The following is a 21,218-nucleotide window of genomic DNA, read 5'->3' on the forward strand; positions in this document are numbered from 1 at the left end:
CCCAGCGTGAAAGTAGTGCCAACTGAAGTGGTCTGGTGTGGAACTGGGCAAATGGAATTGCTTCCATTATCTTGTCTAGGACGGTTATGCAGAATCGGAGAGGAAGAGGAGAAGGGCAGCATAGAAACAGAAGACAATTAAAAAAAATAAATAAAATACATTATTGACAGAAACTGGTCTGGAGCGTTAGACCCATGTCCTGCCTCCTAGTAATACTAAGCTTACTGAATAGCTTGTCTATCAAAGCCAGGTAGGACTGGGTTACTTCCTAGCTCTGCAGGGTTTGATTAAATGCACCTGCCTAGATTTCAACTAGAACCAGGAGTGGGCTCACTGGGTGTTGGGTGTGCTGGGGGGGGGGGGGGGAGGGGGGGAGGGGGGGAGGGGGAGAGGGGGAGAGGGGGGAGTAGAAAGTGCCTGAGAGTGAAAGTGAAAAGACCTGGTATGTGCTGCTCGGTCTCTGCCAGAGGCTGGAAGAGCAGGACTGAGAGCTAAAAAGTTGAGCCTGTACCTTCTATAGGACGGTTTATTATGTTATACATGTTTGCTGGAGAGAAGATTGTCTTCAGTTTCTGTTGGAAGTTTATTGACTCAATAAACCGTCCTGTTTGCACAAGAAACTGTGTGCCTGTATGAATGCTGCCACCAGAAAGCGAGGGAATCCCTACACTTGGTTGTCAGCAGGCCGCTGTAACCTGCTGTCGAAATGTCAACTTTTTTCTTAGTTGCAATTCATAGTGTCAGCCTCCTGGCGGCAGCAGAGTACACCCGTGGTTCTGTGTCCCCCAATGAAGTTACCGAGAAATTCTCCTGTTCACTCCATTGTCATGTCTGACAGACTACTTGCTTGTAGTGCCACATGCAAGAAGTATTGTACTGAAGCCTAAGGGTATGTGCACACACAGCGTTTTTACCGCGTTTTTGGGCTCAAAAGTGGTTGACTTTGCTTTCCCAGCAAAGTCTATGACTTTTCATTTTTCCTGTAGGCACATGGCTTCTTTTTAAAGCTGTGTTTTTGAAGTGAAAAAAAAAAAATGGACATGTCAATTCTTTTCTGTGTTTTTCCACCCATGCAATGCATTGGAAAAATGCAGCAAAACGCAACCAAAAACGCAGCATTTTTGCCGCAATTGCATTTTAGCGGCCAGAAACAGTTTTTTATGCCACAAAAAATGGTTAGGTGCGCACATAGCCTAAATGATCATTACTTATATGACTTTACATAGATTCAATCCCAGGCTCCTGGACAGAAGATCCAGTTCACATTTATTGAAGACAAACAGTTACTTTTTCTTAAGGTTTAATCTACTATTAAGGCCACATGCAAGATGGCAATCTGTTCCTGCACTCTACTGCATGTTTGCTTTGAAAATCTGCAAATTTTACATTTTAATTACAAATTATACAAATGGTTGAAATTTGCAGCACCATCCACATTGAAACCGCTCTACCTCCGCACCCAAAAAAGGAAAGCCATGGATATTATATTCTTTTGAAAGAGTAGCCTCAGATTTAAATCATAATCGTAAGTAAAGTGTCTGTCAAATCTGAACATTTTTTTCAGATCCAAGGTCCAGGTCCCAAGACCCTCACCGATCACCCAACAGACCTGTAAGAAGTGCACAGCTTAGGAGAGGGGCGCACAGAGCGGAGTACAGGAGTCAATAGGGAATCAATGCTTTCTACTGAATGTATACCCGGCTCTGTGCACGAGGCATGTGCTCCGGTCTCCTGAGCTGTGTACTTTTTGGAGGTCTATTGAGTGATCAGTAAGTGTCTCAGGACCTGTCCAAAACAATTAAAGTGCCTGATATATATGAGAAAAAGATACTCAAAGTTTAGTTAATCTAACTGTACTATAAAAGAAATAAAATGCGAAACAAACATCTGCCACTATAATAACATGTACAGTGGGGAAAATAAGTATTTGATACACTGCCGATTTTGCATTTTTTTTCCACCTACAAAGAATGGAGAGGTCTGTAATTGTTATCGTAGGTACACTTCAACTGTGACAGAATAAAAAGAAATCCAGAAAATCACATTGTAGGATTTTTAAATAATTAATTTGCGTTTTATTGCATGAAATAAGTATTTGATCACCTACCAACCAGCAAGAATTCTGACTCTCACAGACCTGTTATTTTTTCTTTAAGAAGCTCCTACTCTGCACTCATTACCTGTATAAATTGCTCCTGTTTGATTAAACCCATTAACTGTATAAAAGACACCCAGCCACACACTCAATCACACTCCAACCTCTCCACCATGGCCAAGACCAAGAGACAGTCTAATGACACCAGGGACAAAAGTGTAGACCTGCAGAAGCTGGGATAGGCTACAGTATAATGGGCAAGCAGTTTGGTGAGAAGGCAAGAACTGTTGGCACAATTATTAGAAAATGGAAGAAACACAAGATGACGGTCAATCTTACGCAGTCTGAGGCGCTATACAAGATCTCACCTTTTGGGGTAAGGATGATTCTGAGAAAGGTGATGAATCATCCCAGAACTACACAGGTGGATCTGGTCAATGACCTGAAGAGAACTGGGACCACAGTCTCAAATATTACCATTGGTAACACACTACGCCATCATGGATTTAAATTCTGCATGGCACACAAGATCCCTCTTCTCACACCATGTGGATGATCCAGAGGAGGTATGGGAGAAGGTCATGTGGTAAGATGAGACCAAAATACTGTAGAACTTTGGTATCAACGCAACTCGCCGTGTTTGGAGGAAGAAGAAAAAGGATGAGTACAACCCCAAGAACACCGTCCTAACCATAAAGCACGGTGGTGGAAACCTCATACTTTGGAGGTGCTTTTAAGCTAAGGGGACATGAAAACTGCACGGTATTGAAGAGAGGATGGATGGGGTCATATATCGCAAAATTTTGGCCAATGGGTCATGCCTGGGTCTTCCAGCATGACAATGACTCAACACACACAGCCAGGGCAACTAAGGAGTGGCTCGGTAAGAAGAATTTCAAGGTCCTGGAGTGGCCTAGCCAGTCTCTAGACCTGAACCCAATAGAAAATCTTTGGAGGAAAATGAAACCCAATGTTGCCCAGTGACAGCCCCGAAACCTGAGATACCTGGAGAAGATTTGAATGGAGGAAAGGGCCAAAATCCCTGCTGCAGTGTCTGCAAACGTGTTCAATAACTACAGGAAACATCTGACCTCTGTAAGTGCAAACAAAATGTTTCTGTACCTAATATTAAGTTCTGTTTTTCTATTGTATCACATAATTTGCATTTTATTGCATGAAATATAAGTAATTATTTAAAAATCATACAATGTTATTTTCTGGATTTATTTTTTGGATTCTGTGTCATAGTTGAAATGTACCTGTAATAAAAACTAAAGACCTCTCCATTCTTTATAGGTGTCATGGCACCCCCCTACCTCTCCACCCTTATCTCTGTCTATCACCCTACACATTCTCTATGCTCCTCACACGACTAACATCCACACTAATCTGAACCTCCCGGTTCCAAGACTTCTCCCAAGCTACACCAATCCTTTGAAATGCTCTACCCCAAGAAACTAGGACGATCCACAACTTGCACAGCTTCAGACTCTCCCTAAAAAAAAAACAAAACAAAAACACATCTTTTTAGGGTGCCCTATCACACTCCCTAATAGAAGTTAATTCAAATATATCCCCTTCACTATTTCTCAGAACATATTTCACTGCACCCAAAAGCATTACAAAAACTGGCTTGTGACCGGCTCATGCAGCCGTTATTGATCCCTCATTTCTTGGAGATGGCTGGACCGTCATTGTAAATAACAACTTGAACCTTGTGTCACCCCTACCTCACCCCATTGTAGATTGTAAGCTCTTATGAGCAGGGCTGTCTTTATTGTTGCTTTAATTATTGTATTTTCTATAACTGTTACTTATGATTGTTTCTATATAAATCTCCGATTTGTAAAGCCGTGCGGAATATGTTGGCGCTATAGAAATAAAGGGGATTATTGTTTTTGTAGAGGAGAAATCTTGCAAAATTGGCAGGGTATCAAATACTTATTTTCCCCACTGCACGGGAATGTTCACACAGTTGTTTTGAAAGTTTATTATGGAGTGAATTTTGCTTCAAAACACTCTTTGAATGCACCCATTATTGATTTTCAACAGGAAACTGACCATATAGTGCACGTGGTGCTGTTTTAGCCACATGTCTGAGAATTTCACGCTGGGAAACCCATAAAGGGACCCTTATTCAAAGAGTAATTACGTTTTTTTTAGTTTGGCTTTTGGAGCAGAATCTCTATATATTTTACTACAGTACAGATTTGCATCTGAAATTACCTTCATGACCTTTGAGGGTCGAGATGACAGCGCAGGTGTCCAGCTTCAACAGTGTGACCTGGCCAGAGAAGTCTCCCACAAAGGCATATTTCGTTTCTTCATCATATCTGTACAGGTGTTGTTAGGGATCATCTAGCTTCATACAGAAGGAAGAAGGTCTGCAAACCATGTCATATGAAGAGCGGCTAAAAGAACTAGGAATGTTTAGTTTGAAAAAGAGAAGGCTGAGAGGAGACTTAATAGCGGTCTACAAATATCTGACAGGTAGTCACAGTGCAGAGGGAACTACCCTATTCTCATTAGCACAAGGAAGTACAAGAAGCAATGGAATGAAATTTAGGAGATTCAGATTAGACATTAGGAAAAACTTTCTGACAGTGTGGGTGGTCAAGGAGTAGAAATGTGGAAATCTTCAAGCATAAATTGGATAAATATATAGCTGGGATGATTTAGGAAAGCCTGCACTCGCAGGGGGTTGACCCGATGGCCCTTGAGGTCCCTTCCAACTCTACCATTCTTTGAATCTATATAAAAGAACACCACCTTACTTCTGCGCATGCAATACTGCATTGATGCATGTAGTTATTTCTATGCCGCTCTTTCCCACAAACGTAGACTATCACATACCATCACTTCACTAAAGGTGTAATCCAGGGATAACCCATAGGTGATATTGTATCTGGGCATTAAGTCTTCAAGACTTAATTTTTGCTCTTTTGTTTTTTCCTCCACTTCATAGCTTTTTTATTTGTCTGTCCACATAAAGGTATGGGGACTGGCTTTATTCCGGGACGAGTTGCAGTTTTGAAGGACACCATTCACCATATAATGTACTGAAAAATAAATAAAAATTCAGAGTACAGTAATATATGCAAAACCGCCATTGTTTTTGTTTTTACTGCATTCATTATATGATAAAAAAAAAACGACCTGGTAAAATGATGAAAAACTTTAAGAACTTTTTTTCTCACTTTGTTAGTCCCTTTGGGGGACTTGAATCTGCAATCATCCGATCACTTAGGCTGTGTGCCCATGATCAGTGATTGCAGCGGTTTGAATGTAGCATGCTTCAGCTGTGTCCAAAACGCTGCGTTGTACAGTACAAGCACAGTGTATGGGATTTCCAGAAAGCCCGTGACCACTGTGCTTGTTTTTTCTGCAGCAAACACTGACCTGCGGAGCGTCTTTGCAGACTGCAGCATGTCAATTGTTTGCTGCGGAATCACATGCGTCCTCTGTAGGGAGAACACAAGCAGGAGACCGCAGCGCACTGAACCCTGATCGTGGGTACAAGCAGCTGCGGTCTCCTGCAGAGGAAACTCGCGGACCCCTGGTAAGGACTCGCTGCATCCAAGATGCAGTGTCTTGATCATGGGCACATTCCCTTACACTAAATACTGAAATACCATGTAGCTGAGCTTTGGAGGAAGACCAAGAGGTAAGTAATGGGGGCCTGCAGCAGGCCCTCCACAATCATAGCAACCCAACAGCGTTCACAATCACGCAACAGAGCCAGCGCAGAGACTGTGAGGTCATTTAAGTGCTGTCGCCAGAAACTGTTTCATGTATAAAAGGCCTTATAAAGAAGGGAATTTTGTTTACTTACCGTAAATTCCTTTTCTTCTAGCTCCTATTGGGAGACCCAGACAATTGGGTGTATAGCTTCTGCCTCCGGAGGCCACACAAAGTATTACACTTTAAAAAGTGTAACCCCTCCCCTCTGCCTATACACCCTCCCGTGGATCACGGGCTCCTCAGTTTTGGTGCAAAAGCAGGAAGGAGAAAACTTATAAATTGGTCTAGGGTAAATGCAATCCGAAGGATGTTCGGAGAACTGAACACCATGAACCAAAAGAACAATTCAACATGAACAACATGTGAACACAAAAGAACAACCAGCCTGAAGGGTACAGGGGCGGGTGCTGGGTCTCCCAATAGGAGCTAGAAGAAAAGGAATTTACGGTAAGTAAACAAAATTCCCTTCTTCTTTGTCGCTCCATTGGGAGGCCCAGACAATTGGGACGTCCAAGAGCAGTCCCTGGGTGGGTAAAAGAATACCTCAATAAAAAAGAGCCGAAAAAACGGCCCCCTCTTACAGGTGGGCAACCGCCGCCTGAAGGACTCGCCTACCTAGACTGGCGTCTGCCGAAGCATAGGTATGCACTTGATAGTGTTTCGTGAAAGTGTGCAGACTAGACCACGTAGCTGCCTGACACACCTGCTGAGCCGTAGCCCGGTGCCGCAATGCCCAGGACGCACACACGGCTCTGGTAGAATGGGCTTTCAGCCCTGAAGGAAATGGAAGCCCAGAAGAACGGTAGGCTTCGAGAATCGGTTCCTTGATCCACCGAGCCAAGGTTGACTTGGAAGCCTGTGAACCCTTACGCTGGCCAGCGACAAGGATAAAGAGTGCATCTGAACGACGCAGGGGCGCCGTGCGAGACACGTAGAGCCGGAGTGCTCTCACAAGATCCAAAGAGTGCAAATCCTTTTCACACTGGTGAATTGGATTAGGGCAAAATGAAGGCAAGGAGATATCCTGATTGAGATGAAAAGGGGATACCACCTTAGGGAGAAATTCCGGGACCGGACGCAGAACCACCTTATCCTGGTGAAACACCAGGTAGGGGGCTTTGCATGACAGCGCTGCTAGCTCAGACACTCTCCGAAGTGATGTGACTGCCACTAGGAAGGCCACCTTCTGCGAAAGACGTGAAAGAGAGACATCCCGCAGCGGCTCGAAAGGTGATTTCTGAAGAGCCGTTAGCACCCTGTTAAGATCTCAGGGTTCCAGCGGACGCTTGTAAGGTGGGACTATGTGGCAAACTCCCTGCAGGAACGTGCGGACCTGCGGAAGCCTGGCTAGGCGCTTTTGAAAAAATACGGAGAGCGCCGATACTTGGCCCTTGAGAGAGCCAAGTGACAAACCCTTGTCCATTCCGGATTGAAGGAATGAAAGAAAAGTGGGTAAGGCAAACGGCCATGGAGCAAAACCGTTATTAGCGCACCAGGATAGGAAGATTTGCCAAGACCTATAATAGATCTTGGCGGACGTAGGCTTCCTGGCCTGTCTCATGGTGGCAATGACATCCTGAGATAACCCTGAAGACGCTAGGAGCCAGGACTCAATGGCCACACAGTCAGGTTGAGGGCCACAGAATTCAGATGGAAAAACGGGCCTTGTGACAGCAAGTCTGGGCGGTCTGGAAGCGCCCACGGTTGACCCACCGTGAGATGCCACAGATCCGGGTACCACGACCGCCTCGGCCAGTCTGGAGCGACGAGAATGGCGCGATGGCATTCGGACCTGATCTTGCGTAACACTCTGGGCAGCATCGCCAGAGGAGGAAACACATAAGGCAGTCGAAACTGCGACCAATCCTGAACTAACGCGTCCGCCGCCAGAGCTCTGTGATCCTGTGACCGTGCCATGAATGCCGGGACTTTGTTGTTGTGCCGTGACGCCATGAGATCGACGTCCGGCGTTCCCCAGCGGCAACAGATCTCTCGAAACACGTCTGGGTGCAGAGACCATTCCCCCGCATCCATGCCCTGACGACTGAGAAAATCTGCTTCCCAGTTTTCTACGCCCGGGATGTGAACTGCGGAGATGGTGGAGGCTGTGGCTTCCACCCACTGCAGAATCCGTCGGACTTCCTGGAAGGCTTGACGACTGCGAGTGCCGCCTTGGTGGTTGATGTATGCGACGGCAGTGGCGTTGTCCGACTGGATACGGATCTGCCTGCCCTCCAGCCACCAATGAAAAGCCAATAGTGCTAGATATACTGCCCTTATCTCAAGAATATTGATCTGAAGGGATGACTATCGGAGTCCAGGTTCCCTGAGCCCTGTGGTGGAGAAAAACCGCTCCCCACCCTGACAGGCTCGCGTCCGTGGTGACCACAGCCCAGGTTGGGGGTAGGAAGGATTTTCCCTGCGATAGAGAATTGGGAAGGAGCCACCACTGAAGTGACGTCTTGGTTGCAAGGGAAAGAGAGACGTTCCTGTCGAGGGAAGCCGACCTCCTGTCCCATTTGCGGAGAATGTCCCATTGGAGTGGCCGAAGATGGAATTGCGCGAACGGGACTGCCTCTATAGCTGCCACCATCTTCCCCAGGAAGTGCATGAGGCACCTTAAGGGGTGTGACTGACTCCGAAGAAGGGATTGCACCCCTGCCTGCAGAGAAAGCTGTTTGTCGCTCGGAAGCTTGACTAACGCTTGCTGGGTATGAAACTCCATCCCAAGGTACGTCAGTGATTGGGTCGGTGTCAACTTGGATTTCGGGAAGTTGATGATCCACCCGAACCGCTGGAGAGTCGCCAGAGCGACAGATAGACTTTGTTGACACGCCACCCGAGACGGGGCCCTGACTAGGAGATCGTCCAAGTAGGGAATCACCGAGTGGCCCTGAGAATGCAGGACCGCCACAACGGATGCCATGACTTTGGTGAAAACCCGTGGTGCTGTCGCCAAGCCGAAAGGCAATGCCACGAACTGGAGGTGTTCGTCCCCGATGGCGAAACGCAGGAAACGTTGATGCTCGGGTGCGATCGGTATATGGAGATAAGCATCCTTGATGTCGATCGATGCTAGGAAGTCTCCTTGTGACATTGAGGCGATGACCGAGCGGAGGGATTCCATCCGGAACCGTCTGGTTCTCACATGTCTGTTGAGTAGCTTGAGGTCCAGAACGGGACGGAATGACCCGTCCTTTTTTGGCACCACGAACAAGTTGGAGTAAAATCCGCGACCACGTTCCTGAAGGGGAACGGGGATCACAACTCCTTCCATCTTTAGAGCGGCTACTGCCTGAAAAAGTGCGTCGGCCTGAGCGGGGGGCGGAGAGGTTCTGAAGAAGCGAGCCGCAGGACGAGAGCTGAACTCTATCCTGTAACCATGAGACAGAATGTCTCTCACCCATCGGTCTTGAACATGTGGCCACCAGGCGTCGCCAAAGCGGGAGAGCCTGCCACCGACCGAGGATGCGGTCAGGGGAGGCCGAGAGTCATGAGGAAGCCGTCTTGGAGGCAGTGCCTCCTGCGGCCTTTTGTGGGCGAGACTTGGATCGCCACGCATAGGAGTTCCTCTGGCCTTTCTCCGGCCTGTTGGACGAAGAGGATTGGGACTTGGCGGAGGGACGAAAGGACCGAAAACTCGATTGAACCTTTCTCTGTTGAGGTCCCTTAGGTTTGGCCTGGGGTAAGGAGGAATCCTTTCCTTTGGATTCCTTAATAATCTCATCCAATCGTTCGCCAAACAAACGGTCGCCAGAAAACGGCAAACCGGTTAAGAACCTCTTGGAAGCCGAATCTGCCTTCCATTCGCGCAGCCACATGGCCCTGCGGACTGCCACAGAGTTAGCGGATGCTACAGCTGTACGGCTAGCAGAGTCCAGGACGGCGTTCATGGCGTAGGATGAAAAGGCTGACGCCTGAGAGGTCAAAGACGCAACTTGCGGAGCAGAATTACGTGTGACAGCATTAATCTCAGTCAGACAAGCCGAGATAGCTTGGAGTGCCCACACGGCTGCAAAAGCCGGGGCAAAAGAGTGATCGAAAAACGCATTGCGTGTACGTTTGGGGAACCGAAACTGGTGTTTCTCCTGCTGAGACGCCGACTCCTCTACAGGAGGAGGCGGGGGAGAGAGATCCAACACCTGGTTGATGGACGAGATAAGATCATTTACTAAGGCGTCCCCTTCAGGTGTATCAAGGTTAAGGGCGACGTCAGGGTCAGAGCCCTGAGCTGCGACGTCCGCCTCGTCCTCCAGAGAGTCCTCAAGCTGGGATCCCGAGCAGCGTGAGGAAGTCGGGGAAGATTCCCAGCGAGCCCGCTTAGCCGGTCTAGGACTGTGGTCCAGGCAGGAGTCCTCCGCCTGAGACCTAGGGGCCAACCTGGGAGCGCGCTGCGGCGCGGACCGAGAGGGGCCTGGAGGCGACAAGCCAACAGGGGCCGGGGCCTGTGAAAGGACCGGTCTGGACTGCAAAGCCTCTAGCAGCTTAGAAGACCATTTGTCCATAGACTGAGCCATGGATTGAGAAAGTGACTCAGAGAGTTTCTCAGCAAAAGAGGCGAACTCTGTCCCTGCAGCCTGGACAGGGGGAGCAGGGGGGTCTACATGAGCCGAGGGGCCCACTAGTGTCCGAAGCTCCGGCTGAGCAAGCGAAACAGGGGTCGAGCATTGCTCACAGTGAGGGTAGGTGGAACCCGCAGGTAACATAGCCCCACAAGAGGTACAGGCCGCAAAAAAACCCTGTGCCTTAGCAGCTTTGCTCCTTGTGGACGACATGCTGTTGTCTCCTAGGAGAGTGATCACTGAGGGTATATGGGAAAGGGGTATACAGCCCGACCGAACACATATATATATATATATATATACACATATACGTATCTATTCCGGCACCCTAGGGGGACCAGCACCGGGTGACCGGTGTGGCTTACCGACTGCTAACAAGCAGAGTGTGTCCTCCAGATTCCCTGCCTTAGATCCCCCGGAGCTGCAGAGCTGTTCACTGAGAATCCTCCACCGGCAGAATGCCAAAAAATGGCTGCCGGAGCTCTCAGGGGAGGAGTGGAGCCGTGGGCGGCGCCAGGAAAGTGCGGGAATCTGGGGTCCCCACAGTGATCAGTGAGGGGGGAGGAAAACATGCAGGATGCTCCAGCCCTCACATCCGACGTCAGGTCGGCAGTCCTGCCCTTACCCCTGACAGGCAGGCCCGGGGGCGGGATTTTTGCGACTAGGCCGCGATGAAGCCGGGGACTAAATTTGAGACCGCGCCCGACAAGCAGGCACGGTCGGCGCGGAAGTCCACCGGCCTTCTCAATTCAGCAGCTGCCGCGGCTTCCGGGAAGAAGGTGCGCTCCCTGCACAGTCCCCAATGGGGACACAGAGTACCTTTGAGTTGCAGGGCCCGGTCCCTGAGGTTGAAGAGGCTCCGGTCCGGCAGATTCCCACAGGGGCTGCGGAGGGAGCACGGTCCCAGTAAATGGATGACCGCTTAGGATCCCACTTCTCCCAGAGCCGCTAAGGGATGGTGAAGGAGACGGCATGTGGCTCCAGCCTCTGTACCCGCAATGGGTACTTCAACCTTAACAACACCGCCGACGTAGTGGGGTGAGAAGGGAACATGCCGGGGGCCCCGTGGGGGTGCTCTTTTCTTCCAACCGACATAACTAAGTATGAGAATGCATGAGTGGATGTGTGCCTCCTTCCACACAAAGCATAAAACTGAGGAGCCCGTGATCCACGGGAGGGTGTATAGGCAGAGGGGAGGGGTTACACTTTTTAAAGTGTCATACTTTGTGTGGCCTCCGGAGGCAGAAGCTATACACCCAATTGTCTGGGTCTCCCAATGGAGCGACAAAGAAATGAAGGCTATAGTGTCTAAATTACATCAAATCAAATTTATAGGCAATAATATGGTAATTGGTTTTAATTAATAATAATTATATTAGGCTCTTTTTTTCCTTTTTTATTCCCTCTGGTTAATGTATGAAAGTTGTTCTTCTCTATGTATACATAAGTGATACTGGATATGTACGTTCATTTAAATAATGACATTGCCTTTGATATTCTTTTGCATACATTTGGTAGGCTCGGATTATTTCAGCCGTACCTACTCATATGCTAATTATGCAGAGTGTTTCCTCTTCTCATGACTTCCTTTCTCCGTTGTGACACACTCATATATGGTCTTCCACACATTGGACATCACCTATGATTAAGGACGCAATCCTGTGGGTCTAAAATGCGTAAAGATTGTCACTATGTTTTTAAACATATTTGGATTTTATTTTTTTCTAATAAGATAGCCTATTAATTTGTTTAAGAAGCAGACTTTGCTTCTGGATACATTTCTAAATTCTATTGATCATTTCATCTGGGACGGTCTTCTCGGCTTTCCGTGTATCAATATGGGCTTCCAACTGCGGCTATGACACAGTAGGCTGAATTTTTTTTTTTTGTGCGCTTTCAGAGATTGATAGTGGCATTAAAATGGTGAGAGAATAGAAGCAGCAAGTGGACGCTGGATATAAAAAAGTATGTGCCCTGTATGGATCGGGCTCAGCACCCTACCCCCGCTGTATAGACCGATACCGGACAGGTGATGAATGAGGGGCTCATATACAATGTAAGGCCCATTCATAGTAGAGTGAAATATCCATCATAAGAATTTTATGGCATCTCTACAGCACATGCCATAAAGTGCCCAATAGCTGTGGGATACAAGATATCCCCCAGTAACTGATAGGGTGAGGAGGCCGTGCCAGCATGGAGAGTTAGGCCTAAGACACACGGCGAGAAACACAGTGCGAGTGGAGTGCGATAAAACATCACATGCTACTCGGACCAATATTAGCCTGTGTGTCAGCGCACATGAGCGATTATTTTCTCAGCCCTAATCGGACTGAGAAATCAATTGCAGCATGCTGCGACTGTAATATGAGACTCTGTCTCTCGCACCCATTCAAATGTATGGGACGAGAGAAACATCGCACTGCACTTGCAGTACCCCGGTGTACCGCGAGTGCAGAGTGAGAATGGCAATAGCCGGATACGGAGGTGAGAGAGAGATAAATCCCTCCCTCCCCTCCTCAGTGCCGGAACACCCCCCGCAGCTGAGGTCCGCTCGCACAGTCGGACCTCAGTGGCAGGGACACTCGCATGACACTCGGCTTCTGCTGTGCTGCCAGTGTGAGCCCAGTGTCATACGAGGATCGCAATAGTGCCCCGTGTGGTCCCAGCCTTACAGAAAGGGTTGCACAACCAGCTCCTCTGCACTAATTACAGGAGAGATCAGGATGACACAAGTACAGTAGAGAATGGCTGACGAAGTGTTTCATTGCTTCCAGTAATGCATTTCATTTTGCAGAAAACGTCCACCCTATTGTGTCAGTCTGAGAATACAGCTGAAGACCCAGCACTGATACAGCGAGCTATACAAGACCGGAAGTAAGGAGCCCGACTGTAACATGAATATTATAAGACATAGAAAAGATTAACGCAAACCTCAAGATAAACATGGCCATAAATAACTCAGAAAGTATTTACAACCCACACTGAGCCTACATGACACATATGACTGCTCGTAAATACGATGGTAAAGTGATTCCTGCCCAGTTTGCATTTTACTTTCCACCCATTCTTACTTGATGGAAAGTTTGCAAAATACACTTTCTAAAACCGCTGCTTATTTTAGTAGTTGAGTGACTCCATGCATTTATTGGTGTTGACCACAATAATAAACTCCTGATTTTTATTGCAAAAAAGAATCCCACTCATCCATGTACATGTATGTATGTATGTATAGCAGCGGTCTCAAACACGCAGGCCACATGTGGCTCCTGAGGCTGTTTCATGCGGCCTGCAAGCATCATATATCCCTTGACAATCATGGCCCTGTCCAGGGAGCCACCGATATCAGCGCTTTATTTCAGTTGAATGAGAGTCCTTGGACACACATTCAACTGAAATGTATTGCTGCACAGAGACCGGCGCTCTGCACTTCAATACCAACCAGAGGCCAGCAGCTGACGTTGGCTTGCTGGTGCTGTGGTACATAGTGATGTTATACGCTGCCGCAGCAGCAAGACATCAGCTGCTGGCCTCTGATTGGCTGGTGGCTGGCCGCCTGGACCAGGCAACTATCACCAAGGCATCTATGATGCCTGCGGGCTGCATGTGCAGAAAAAAAAAAAAGACGCCAAGAAAACCGAGGCCAAGTGAGATAATTTTTTTTTTTTTATCTGAATGGGAAGAATCGCACAATAAGGGACATTACTGCAGGGAAGGAATCATTACTGCAAGACAAGATGGGAACTGACCAGGATGGGAGACACTATTACAAGATGGGAACCGACCAGGATGGGAGACACTATTACAAGATGGGGACTAGGATGGGAGACACTATTACAAGATGAGGACCAGGATGGGAGACACTATTACAAGATGGGGACCAGGATGGGAGACACTATTACAAGATGAGGACCAGGATGGGAGACACTATTACAAGATGAGAACCAGGATGGGAGACACTATTACAAGATGAGAACCAGGATGGGAGACACTATTACAAGATGAGGACCAGGATGGGAGACACTATTACAAGATGGGGACCAGGATGGGAGACACTATTACAAGATGAGAACCAGGATGGGAGACACTATTACAAGATGAGGACCAGGATGGGAGACACTATTACAAGATGAGGACCAGGATGGGAGACACTATTACAAGATGAGGACCAGGATGGGACACACTATTACAAGATGAGGACCAGGATGGGAGACACTATTACAAGATGGGGACCAGGATGGGAGACACTATTACAAGATGAGAACCAGGATGGGAGACACTATTACAAGATGGGGACCAGGATGGGAGACACTATTACAAGATGGGGACCAGGATGGGAGACACTATTACAAGATGAGGACCAGGATGGGAGACACTATTACAAGATGAGGACCAGGATGGGAGACACTATTACAAGATGGGGACCAGGATGGGAGACACTATTACAAGATGTGGACCAGGATGGGAGACACTATTACAAGATGGGGACCAGGATGGTCACATTACTAACAAGATGAGGACCAGTATGGGGGGTCATTATTACAAGATGAGGACCAGTATGGGGGACAAGAATGGGCACCTTACTACAAGATGGGGACCAGGATAGAGGAAATTACTAAAATATCAGTACCAGGATAGGGGACATTACTACAGGATGGAGACATTACAAGAAAGAGACTAGGATGGGGGACATTACTACAAGACGGGGACATTACTATAATATGGAGACCACAGTGGAAACATTTCCACAAGATGTTGGCCAGAATTACTATATGGTGCCAATTGTAAGCCAATGTTACTGTATGTGGCCAATCGAGGGGGAGGGGAGGGGGGGGGTTGTAAAATATTATATATTTTTTTTTTTACCACTAAAATAAGAATTATTCTTACCGATAATTCGCTTTCTAGGACCTTCCACGACAGCATAGGAGGTTGTCTCTCCACGCCCTAATTGGGACAGGAAGTTCAAGAGGTTTAAAAGGACCCTCCCACCTCCCATAGCCAGTGTCTTACAAAGAATCCATAGCATATGAGAAGTACTACACATTCAGGAATACATGAATACATAGGGGAGGGAATTACCTGCTGTCGTGGAAGGTCCTAGAAAGCGAATTATCGGTAAGAATAATTCTTATTTCTCTAGTCCCTTCCACGACAGCATAGGAGGAATACCAAAGAATTGATACCTAGGGGGGGACCACAGCCTGCAGGACTTTCCTGCCAAAGGCCAAATCCCTGTTGGAATCCAGATCCAGACGATAATGCTTCGTGAAGGTATGGAGCGAAGACCACGTAGCCGCCTTGCAGATCTGCTCAGGGGAGGCCCCTGCCCGTTCGGCCCAGGAGGCAGAGGTAGCCCTGGTGGAGTGCGCCGTGAATCCAGTAGGCGGAGAGAGATGCTGAGCGAGGTATGCATCTCTAATTGCTCGCACAATCCAGTTGGCGACTGTACTTTTAGCCACCTTCTTGCCCTTATTGCGGCCAAAGGGCTGGATGAACAGGTTAGAATCAAGGCGCCAAGAAGCAGTAACCTCTAGGTAGTGCAACACTATCCGACGGACATCCAAAGAATGAAACACTTCCTCACCCGGAGTCCGAGGATTCTGACAGAATGAAGGCAGGACGATGGACTGCGAACGGTGAAAATCCGAAACCACCTTGGGAAGGAAGGAAGGGTCCAGCTGAAAAACAATGCTGTCATCTCTGATGGTCAGATAAGGTTCCCTAACAGACAAAGCCTGAAGTTCGCCGACTCTGCGAGCAGATGTAATAGCCACAAGAAAAGCAGTCTTGTGAGAAAGGGAACGAATGTTACAAGAGCACAGAGGTTCAAACGGAGATTGAGATAGTCCTGTAAGGACCACATTGAGATCCCAGCGAGGCGTCAGGACCCTCCGACGTGGACAGAGTCTACCAGCGGACACAAAGAACCGACGGATCCAACGATGATCTGCCAGAGCCGTGTCAAAGACTGCACTGAGTGCTGACACCTGAACTTTCAGGGAGCTGGGCCTAAGACCTAAGTCTAAACCACTTTGGAGAAAGTCCAGAATCTGCGCAATATTAGGCCGAAAAGGGTCAGGAGGCCGAGAACCACACCAGGAGGAAAATCTCTTCCAGATTTTGTTGTATATACTATTAGTCACAGGTTTACGGTTCTTCTGCAGCGTAGCCACAACTTTGTCAGAAAGCCCTTGAGCCTTCAGTGCCCGGGCCTCAGAAGCCAGGCAGCCAAGTTGAGTTTCTGAGGAGCCGGATGAAAAATCGGACCCTGTGACAGTAAGCTGGGGTCCGAACCTAAGAGGACTGGGCCGTCGATTCTTAGCGTCATGACCAAGCTGTACCAACTCCTCCGGGGCCACAGAGGGGCTACCAGTATAGTTGGGACCCCCTCGTCTCTGATCTTCCTCAGGGCCCGTGCGAGAAGAGGAAGAGGGGGGAACGCGTAAGCGAGGCGAAAGGACCAACTGTGGCAGAAAGCGTCTACCCCTAAAGCCTCGTCCCTTGGGTTCAGGGAGAAATATGTTGCGACCTTGCGATTCTCTGCTGAGGCAAAGAGGTCCACCTCTGGTGCACCCCACCTTGCCACTAGAGAGCAGAACACTGCCTGATCCAGGCTCCATTCCCCTGGATGAACATCCCGACGACTCAGGAAATCCGCCTGAAGATTGAGGGAGCCCTTCAGATGGACCGCAGAAAGGGAGAGCAGAGATTGTTCTGCCCATTGAAAGATTCGGGAGGATACCGACTTCAGGGCGCCGGAGCGTGTACTGCCCTGATGGCGGAGATGTGCCACTGTTGTGACATTGTCTGAATATACCAGGACGTGAGAGTCCCGGACGAGGTCCTGAGCCGCAAGGAGGGCTTCCCTGACTGCCCTGAGCTCCCGGTAGTTGGAGGATTGGGAGCTGACGTAAGGACTCCAGACCCCTTGAAATGGGGAATTTGCCACCATTGCCCCCCATCCACGTAGGCTGGCATCTGTGGTCAGTGTAACCAGGGGTTTCTGAGTCCAGGCAACCCCCACCTGCAGGTTGGCGGGACTCAGCCACCAGAGAAGGGATGAGGAGACGGACTCCGAGAGGCGAAACCTTCTGTTTAGGGATGACGGGAGTCTGTCCCAGTGTGTCAGGACATGATCCTGGAGACACCGAGAATGGGCCTGAGCCCACCTGACCGAGGGGATGCAGGATGTCATGGAACCCAGGGCCGACATAGCCGCTCGAAGCGTTGGGCGAGCCTGCCTGCGGAGCTTCGAGATTTTGGATAACAGAGCTATCCTGTGGCCCTCTGGGAGAAAAGATGCCTGTCTGTCGGAGTCCAGCAGCACTCCGAGAAACTGCCGTGTGGAGGAGGGGGTTAACTGTGATTTTTTGAGATTGGGAATCCATCCCAGAGACCGAAGGATTCCCAAAGACTTCTCCACATGGCTCCGGAGGGTTGGAGCAGACGGAGCCATGAGAAGAAAGTCGTCCAGATACGGAACTAGACAGATACCCTGCAATCTTATAAAGGCGACCACCTCTGCCATGATCTTGGAAAAGATCCTTGGAGCTGAGGAGATCCCGAAGGGAAGTACATTGAATTGGAAATGAAGTACTTCTTCCCCGTGAAGCACCGCAAACCTGAGGTATTGTCTGTGTCCCGGATGGACGGGTACATGGAAGTAGGCATCTTTCAGATCGATAGAGGCCATCTGGTGGTGTAGACCTATCAGGGGAATAGCTGATCTCACCGACTCCATCTTGAACCGCCGGTACCTGACCTGACGGTTTAGACTTTTTAAATTGATAATTATACGGACGTCGCCGGATGGCTTCTTGACCAGGAAGAGACGGGAGTAGTGTCCTATCCCTTCTTCCCGACTCGGGACTGGGGAAACGACCCCCGAGTGCACTAACTCTAAAATCTTTGTGTACAACAGAGTCTGTGAACCCGGCGATGCCAGCGCAGTGACTCGGAGACCCGGAAGAGGGGGGGAAAGGAATTCTATGAGAAGACCATCCGAGATGATCTTCAGAACCCATTGGCAAGAGGTTATGGACTGCCACTGGGTAAGAAACGCTGAGAGTCTTCCCCCCACCCGGGCCGAGTCACTGCTTGTCCTGCTGAGGACGTTGCTGATGTGGAGGGATGAGGATGTTTCTCCCTCTACCTTTGGGATAGCTCCACCTGCCTGCCTTCCCTTTCCCTCTGGGCTGGGAGGCCTGAGGCATCGAGGGACGAAAGGACCGTTTCCTGGTAGGTCTAGGATCGGGCAAGGCCTTACGATCAGTCGCCTTGTCCAGGATATCATCCAGGGCAGGTCCAAACACCAAATCCCCTTTAAAAGGAAGGGAACAAAGCCTCATTTTAGAGGTGGAGTCTCCACTCCAGGCCTTAAGCCAGAGGGCACGTCGGGAAGAGTTAGAAAGCACCGAGGTCCTGGCTGCCAGGCGGACAGATTCCACCGAGGTATCTGCCAGAAAACAGGTAGCCTTCCTAAGCAAGGGAAGGGATTCCAGTAATTCCTCCCTAGGGGTCCCTTGGGAAATATGAGCCTCCAACTGGTCCAACCACCTAATTAGGGACCTGGATACGCAGGTGGAGGCAATGTTGGCTTGAATAGAGGAAGACGATGCCTCCCAGGACCGCTTCATCAGGCCCTCTACCTTCCTATCCATTTGATCCTTCAGTTGGGAAGTATCCTCAAAGGGAAGAGCCGTTTGCTTAGCTACCCTAGCCACCTGAACGTCTACTCTTGGGATCTCCCAATGTAGTCCCGAAGGTTCCAGAGGAAACCGGCGTCTAAGGTCACTCCGTACCCGCCTCTCAGGACATTCCCATTCCTGAGAAACAATATCCAATATATTGGCATGAACTGGGAATCCCAACTGTTTGACTGACTTCAGGCCAGCAAACATTTCGTCCTGGATTGAAGGAAGAGACTGCACTTCCTCTAAACCCATAGTGCTCCGAACTGCCTCAATAAGATCCCCCAACTCTTCTGAGTGAAAAAGAAAGGACTGGTCAGACCCCCCAGATGGAAATCCTTCATCAGGACCCTCAGAGGTGGAATCAGCGTCCTCCTGATCAGAAGGGGTCGACTGGAGTCTCCTCTTTTTTGGAGGAGAGGGTCCAGTAGCAGGGCCAGGAGCAGGGCCAGGAGCAGGGCCAGGAACAGGGCCAGGAACAGGGCCAGGAACAGGGCCAGGAACAGGGCCAGGCACAGGGAGAGAAGCCAGTGAGGCCCTAATCTCCTGTTTCATCATGGACCGCAACTCATCTATCAGAGATGGTTGTTCGGCCCTAATAACCTGGTCCGTACATTGCTGGCAAAGCTTTTTATCCCATACTGCAGGGAGCTTCTTTATACAGATGGGACATTTTTTAATTTTGTCCACTCTGTCAGGTCTATCAGGCTTATCGGACTTGTCAGTTTTTTCTGACTTCTCAGGCTTCTCTGATTTCTCATTTCTGTCAGTTTTCTTGGTGGCCTTGTCCTCCTAGAAAACACAGAGCAGAGAGCCATAATCACTGATGAGACCTATGTCCGAGGGACCAGACCCCTCCATACTCACAGTAGCAGGGGGCACACTGGGTTCTGCAGAGGCAGCTGCAGCGGAAGACATGACAGGGAGCACGGTCTTACCATGATCTGATGTCTTCGTGGCAGCCCTTATGGACAAGGGCCTGCCTCCCCAGTGACGGTGCACGTTTCCCCGCCTCCCGCATCCGGTCCTGGGCAGGTCGAGTCGCAGTCGGCGTGCCTCCACGCTGCCTCCGCAAACCGGAAGCGCTCGACCGGAAGTCCGCAAGACCAGAAGTCCCGCCTCCGGGAGCACTTCCGGATCGCTCCGGCAGCGTGCATGCGGGAGGCGGCCGGCGGCTCAGGGAGGACGCCGGCCGGGGAGCTCAACAGCCTGCATCACCCCTCAGGAGGATCCGGAAGGCTGGAGCAGCGGTCCCCCACAGCGTGAGGGAACAGCAAGGGAGGAGCGGTGAAGGCCCGACCGATGCCGTCCGGCTGAAGGTAATAGGGGGGAAAAAAAAAAAAAAAAATATACTGCAGTTCGCCGGCCACCACAGCATAGGAGAAAAAACAAAACCTCTCCATGCCCCATGGGGACAGGAAAGACACTGGCTATGGGAGGTGGGAGGGTCCTTTTAAACCTCTTGAACTTCCTGTCCCAATTAGGGCGTGGAGAGACAACCTCCTATGCTGTCGTGGAAGGGACTAGAGAAAATGCTGTTTTATATATAAACAAAAAAAGTGCATGTTTGTTAGCACCATATCCGTAATGACCCAAGCTATAAAACTGTATTATAACTCATATGCTGAATGCAATTTAAAGAAATAAAGTAAAGCTGCCCAAAAAAAAAAAATATCAAAAAGGTGTATAGGAAAAATAAATAAATAAATGTCATCACGAAAAATGTCTCTTTGTCTTGCATGTAATATGGCCCCTCAAATTGCATTTTTTTTCTGTGTGCGGCCCATACACCCAGCAGAGCTTGAGACCCCTGATGTACAGTGTCTGGTATTGCAAAATCCATCCAAGGAAGGCTGCCAGATCAAGCATAGCCCGTGCACGAGAGAGGCTCTATTCTTGTAAAAGTACTTTCCAACCACCACTTGAAAAGCCATCATAGTGCAGGATTTTGCAGTATAATGATATCACTCTATTAATGGATTTTACTGTAAACCTGTAGCACGGACCACACTTTTGTGCTACGGACTACACTCAGCTAGGCAGCGTCCTGGTCGCTGCTCTTAGCTGTCATCTTCAGTGTAAGAGTGAGCGATGATGCTATGATGCACGCTCCAACACTAAAAACAC

General features: G+C 49.0%; 1 protein-coding gene across 1 annotated transcript in view; it reads right to left on the minus strand.

Moving 5' to 3' along the window:
- The window catches only part of WDFY1 (WD repeat and FYVE domain containing 1), a 56,074-nt gene that overhangs the window by 24,857 nt on the left and 9,999 nt on the right, over positions 1-21,218 (minus strand). The window contains exon 6 of the mRNA XM_075340827.1: positions 4,322-4,428. Coding sequence (XP_075196942.1) covers positions 4,322-4,428 — 107 coding nt within the window. The remainder of the gene's footprint in view (positions 1-4,321; positions 4,429-21,218) is intronic.

The sequence above is a fragment of the Anomaloglossus baeobatrachus genome, chromosome 3, assembly GCF_048569485.1.
Source record: "Anomaloglossus baeobatrachus isolate aAnoBae1 chromosome 3, aAnoBae1.hap1, whole genome shotgun sequence".
Lineage (NCBI taxonomy): Eukaryota > Metazoa > Chordata > Amphibia > Anura > Aromobatidae > Anomaloglossus > Anomaloglossus baeobatrachus.